Source organism: Telmatherina bonti (genome assembly GCF_933228915.1).
Source record: "Telmatherina bonti genome assembly, chromosome: 13".
NCBI lineage: Eukaryota > Metazoa > Chordata > Actinopteri > Atheriniformes > Telmatherinidae > Telmatherina > Telmatherina bonti.
The window spans coordinates 858,933-864,818 of record NC_136611.1 but is presented as its reverse complement, the minus strand read 5'-3'; the positions used below and the strand labels follow the sequence as shown (position 1 = coordinate 864,818).

The 5,886-nt window shown below is 52.3% G+C and overlaps 1 protein-coding gene across 6 annotated transcripts in view; it reads left to right on the top strand.

Moving 5' to 3' along the window:
- Nucleotides 1-4,640: 4,640 nt before the first annotated feature.
- The window catches only part of LOC306764394 (extracellular matrix organizing protein FRAS1-like), a 623,368-nt gene continuing 622,122 nt past the window's right edge, over nucleotides 4,641-5,886 (top strand). For all 6 annotated transcript variants that reach the window (XR_013771547.1, XR_013771548.1, XM_079251555.1 and 3 more), the window contains exon 1: nucleotides 4,641-5,013. Coding sequence is in view for 4 of the 6 variants with exons in the window: in XM_079251555.1 (XP_079107681.1) it covers nucleotides 4,953-5,013 (61 nt within the window). In the remaining 2 variants the exon portion in view is untranslated. The remainder of the gene's footprint in view (nucleotides 5,014-5,886) is intronic.

The following is a 5,886-nucleotide window of genomic DNA, read 5'->3' as shown; positions in this document are numbered from 1 at the left end:
GTTTTCTGACCCTTTTGTGTGAAACGGCGCGACATGGTATTTCTGTCATTTAGAGCGAGTTTGCTGTTAAACTTCTTTTCCTGCAGAGGAAAGAACCTGATCGGTTCGATTCAGCTGGAAAACTAAATAAATGTCCCTGGATGTCACGCCCGACTGCCTGCAGGCGTCCCCAGACCAGGTCCAGACATGCTGGGACAGACGAGGATGACTTTGGGATGCAGGACGTGTATCATCTACCTGGTCCGGACTTTGATGTCTGGATGTCCACGTGGATCATAAGCTGGAAACCAGAACAACCCTGAGTTTCATCGGAAGTGATCTGAAATGCTGCGGAGCAAAGTTCCAACATGAATCTGCCACCTCCATCTTGTCACCTCCACCAGATCTATAAAGACATTATTTCCCATTTGAAGGTATTTTGCCTGAAAGTTTGTTCCTGTTAATGTTTTCGGTTTGAATGAGTGTGTTGTAATGCTGCCCTGTGACCACCAGGAGGCGGTGGTTCCCCAGGAACCTGCAGAGATGAACTGCAACCTGTTGCAGCTTCAGCTGAGGGAGATGTTACATTTTCTTTCCTTCTTAATATTTACTCTCACGGCTCCACCGTTGTATAAAAAAAATGCATCGTTGTGGGAAATGAACATGCGTTTTGCTTTGGACCAGATGTGTGCTCTGTTCCAGCACGGTGCCCCTGCCGGGGTTATCTGGTGATACATCACATGAAAAGCTTTTTCATCGGTTTGCCTTTCTGCTGTTCATCTTCGTGCCGCTTATCCGGGGTTGGGTCACGGGGGCAGCAGCCTAAGCAGGGAAGCCCAGACTTCCCTCTCCCCAGCCACATTTGCCAACTCTGCGGGGGGGATCCCGAGGCGTTCCCAGGCCAGCCGAGAGATATAATCCCTCCAGCGTGTCCTGGGTCTTCCCCGGGGTCTCCTCCCAGAGGGACGTGCCTGGAACACCTCACCAGGGAGGTCCAGGAGGCATCCTGACCAGATGCCCGAGCCACCTCAACTGGTTCCTCTCGATGCGGAGGAGCAGCGGCTCGTAGGATTGAGGAGGTCTTCGAAGTATTCCCTCCACCGACCCACAACGTCCCGAGTTGAGGTCAGCAGCTCCCCATCTCCACTGTACACAGTGTTGATGGAGCACTGCTTCCCCCTCCTGAGCCGCCAGATGGTGGACCAGAATCTCCTCGAAGCCGTCCGGAAGTCTTTCTCCATGGCCTCGCCGAACTCCTCCCACGCCCGAGTTTTTGCCTTGGCGACAGCCGAAGCCGCATGCTGCTTAGCCTGTCGGTACCCATCAGCTGCCTCCAGAGTCCCACAGGCCAAGAAGGCCTGATAGGACTCCTTCTTCAGCTTGATGGCATCCCTCACTGCTGGTGTCCACAAACGAGTCCTGGGATTACCGCCACGACAGGCACCAACGACCTTACAGCCAGAGCTCCGGCTGGCCGCCTCAGCAATAGAGGCACGGAACACAGCCCATTCTGACTCAATGTCCCCCGCCTCACCCGGGACATGGTTGAAGCTCTGCTGAAGGTGGGAGTTGAAGCTCGCTCTGACGGGGGACTCAGCCAGACGTTCCCAGCAGACCCTCACAACACGTTTGGGCCTGCCAGATCTGACCGGCTTCCTCCCCCACCATCTGAGCCAACTCACCACCAGGTGGTCATCAGTTGAAGCTCCGCCCCCCCTCTTCACCCGAGTGTCCAAGGCATGTGGCCGCAGGTCCGACGATACGACTATAAAATCCATCATCGAACTGCGGCCCAGGGAATCCTGATGCCAGGTGTACATATGGACACTCTTATGTTGGAACATGGTGTTCGTTATGGACAATCCATGACGAGCACAGAAGTCCAATAACAAAACACCATTTGGGTTCAGAGGGGGGGGACCATGCCTCCCAATCACTCCCCTCCAGGTCTCACTGTCATTGCCCACGTGAGCATTGAAGTCCCCCAGCAGAACAATGGAGTCCCCAGAAGGAGCACCCTCCAGCACTCCCTCCAAGGACTCCAGAAAGGGTGGGTACTCTGAACTGCTGTTCGGTGCATAAGCACAGACAACAGTCAGGACCCGTCCCCCCACCCGGAGGCGGAGGGAAACTACCCTTTCATCCACCGGGGTAAACCCCAACGTGCAGGCACCAAGCTGGGGGCTGATGAGAATGCCCACACCTGCTCGGCGCTTCTCACCATGAGCAACTCCAGAGTGGAAGAAAGTCCAGCCCCTCTCGAGGGTTCTGGTTCCAGAGCCCAAGCCATGCGTCGAGGTGAGTCCAACTATATCTAGCCGGAACCGCTCAACCTCGCGCTCAAGCTCAGGCTCCTTCCCCACCAGAGAGGTGACGTTCCACGTCCCTAGAGCCAGCTTCTGCAGCCGGGGATCGGACCGCCAGGGTCCTCGCCCCTTGCTGCCGCCCAGCTCACATTGCACCCGACCCCTACGGCTCCTCCTGCAGATGGTGAGCCCACAGGAGGTCTGCTGAATTTACTGAAAATGCTGCTAAAACATTTTCAGTAAATTCATGTTGATGACTGAAAAAAAGGCCTAAAGTTGACCCTGAAACCACCGTCCACTTCATCAGCTCCACCTGTTCAATGGTCTGTTAATGCAATCAGCCAAGCAGCCAATCATAAGGCAGCATATGGACATGATGAAGCTCCAACCAGGCATCAGAGAGAGGAAGCCGGCATGTTGTTGGTCTGCAGCATCCATGTTTCATGTCACTGTGGAGAAAGGGGGTCCGACCCGACTGGTGGACCTGATGAAGCTCAGAGCTCCTCCCAGGGGGGGTTCCCTGCAGCTCAATGTGATGCATTTCACTGGACGAGGGACAAACGCAGGTAAAGAAAGCTGTTTGAAAAAAGCTTCATTGAGCAGGAAGTGGATGTACACCATGGCGGGCCACCAAGGCACTTTCGGGTTATTTCTGCCCAACATTCAGCCTGTTTGCACAAGAAATGCTTTAAAACGTGACACATTGGATCAACTTTAACTGAAAATGGAAATTCTTCAAGTTACCTGAATCCTTTAAATGCCCTTTTGTCATAACGCATCAGTGAGGTGGAAAGGATTTTTTAGAAGTTTTAAGATGAAAAAAATGTTTTAAAAAAAAAAAGGAAGTTTCGAATTTTTTCTTGATTAGAAAAGGTAATGAGGTAAACTGGCTTGAAAGGGTTACAACAGCTCAGTTTTCTGGTTCTGAGCAGTAAAGCTTTCCAGATGGACCGTTTGTCTAAGAGGCGGGAAAGGTGCAGACATGTAATCTCTGGATCTGTCCTCTCGTGGTCCACGTCCTACCTCACAGGAAGATCCTTCAGAGTATCCTGGTGAGGAGAAGTGTCCAGAACACATGAAAACAGGGGAGCCTCAGGGATCGGTGCTCGGCCCTCTTCTCTTTCCACCATACACCTCCTCACTCGGTGCAGTTAGAAGCTCTTACAGCTTCTCCTACCACTACTATGCAGATGACACTCAGCTTTTCCTTTCCTTCCCACCAGACGACACAACGTTTCTCTGAGAATACCAGCTTGCCTTGCTGATATCTCTGCATGGATGAAGGATCGCCACCTCAATCTGTCCAAGACAGAGCTCATTGTCTGTCCAGCTGATCCTTCCTTACATCCGCAATTAAGTGTGAAGCTCCACTCTATCACACTTGTTCCTACGTCTGCTGCCTGGAATCTGGGTGTCATGATGGATGACTGGCTGACCTTTAAGGTCCATGTTGCCTCGGTTGCCCGTACCTGCTGATATGCTCTCTACAACATCAAGAGAATCAGACGTACCTGACAGAACACACGACTCAGCTTCTGGTTCAGGTTCTGGTCATCTCACACATCGATTACTGCAGTTCCCTACTGGCAGGTCTGCCTGCATGCTGGTTAAACCTCTGCAGATGATCCAGAACCAGCAGCGCTTCTGGTTTTCAACCAACCCAAACGAGCTCATATCACTCCGCTGCTAATCGCTCTTCACTGGCTTCTGGTCGCACCACGCATCAAATTCAAAGCTTTGCTTCTGGTTTAACAACAAAACAATAACTCAAACGTCTCCCGTCTACCTTCACTCCCTAATCCAGACCTACACTCCCTCTCCACAGCTACGTTCCACCAGTGAAAGACGCCTCGTGTTACCACCAATACATGGGACTAAATCACCAGCCAGACTCTTTTCCTCTGTTGTTCCACGATGGTGGAATGATCTCCCAAACTGTCCGCTCTGCAGAGTCCCTGTCTACTTTTAAGACCCAGCTGAAGACTCAGCTCTTCAAGGAGAACTTCAACAATTAGTATAGCTGTATTTGTTGGAAAGTTGGAGAACTTAGCCCAGTTCTTTGCAACAAACTTTATGATATTAATTCTTTGTATTATAATATAGGTAGGAAGGGAGTAAACAAATAAACAAAAAAAGCTGTAGCTTCATGGAAGGACCTGATGGAGACGTTTCTGCAGGTTGCAGAAGGATTTAATCATTTTAATAAACCTCAGAATTTAATGTTAAAATGATTCTATGAGGAGCAGGAGGAGGAGGAGGAGCAGGAGGAGGAGGAACAGCAGGAGGAGCAGCAGGAGGAGGAGGAGGAGGAGTAGCAGCAGGAGGAGGAGGAACAGCAGGAGGAGCAGCAGCAGGAGGAGGAGGAACAGCAGGAGGAGCAGCAGCAGGAGGAGGGACTAGCAGTGACTTCGAGCAGCGCGTGCAGAAACTCGCCGCATCTCTTGGTCTCGCGCTGCCGGTCCTGCTGCGGTTCCGGACCGGACCACCGGGTCTCACTGAGGACTACATTCAGGTTTGACTGGCGTGCGGACAGGAAGGACTGCAGCCTCCAGGACCCGGTCCGCTCAGACCCGTTCTGGACACGGATGATTCACCGCGAGGAGCTGTAATCTGGACCCGACAACACGCCGCGGTTCTCCGGATCTAAAGCCCGCTTCGGCTCGGACCATGAGGTGGATTTTGGCGTGCGCGCTGGTCGGGATCCTGGTGTCCCCCAGCGGGACTCATGGTTGGTATTTGGGTCTTTGTCCAGGCTGGTATGTGGGTCAGGGGGTGTCAGGAGACCTGCACGCGCTGCGGATCTCTGGAAGGAAAAGTTGCTTTAATGTCTGACTCTCAGGTGGGACGAAGTTCTGATCCAAAACCAGGAGAAGGTCGTGTTGCAGCTGGGAGGGGTCTTCACAGATCCGGATCAAACCAGACTGCTTTACTGGTCTGCAGGTCTTTAGTCCAGAAGCAACAGGTCTCAAGAGACCTGTTAGACAGCTGTTGGACGTGGACCGGACCCGGGTCCAGGTCCAGAAACGAGTCCCGTGTTGGAAGGCTCCAGAAGAGTCTTCCGGTCTAGATGAGACCTTGTGTCCCATTAAGGTGTTTTCACTCCCAGTTTGAGCTGCTGGACGAAAGTCTGGAACCGTTTCCTGTTCTCTGGGTCTTTAACCGGCGCTACATCAGGGTTGGTGCACGAACCGAACCGAACCGTAGCTAACCGAATTGAACCGTACCGAACTGAACCGTACCGAACCGAACCATACCTTACCGAAATTAACCAAACCGAATTGAACTGAACCGTACCGGACCGAACCAAACCGTACCTAACCGAATTGAACCGAACCGTACCGAACTGAACCATACCGAACCGAACTGAACCATACCGAACCGAACCATACCTTACCGAATTGAACCGAACCGAACTGAACCGTACCGAACCGAACCATACCTTACCGAATTGAACCGAACCGTACCGAACCGAACCGAACCGTACCGAACCGAACCATACCTTACCGAATTGAACCGAACCGAACTGAACCGTACCGAACCCGGAGAACCCAGCAGATACGGGGAGAACATGCAGATTCCACACAGAAGTCCACACCTCGTC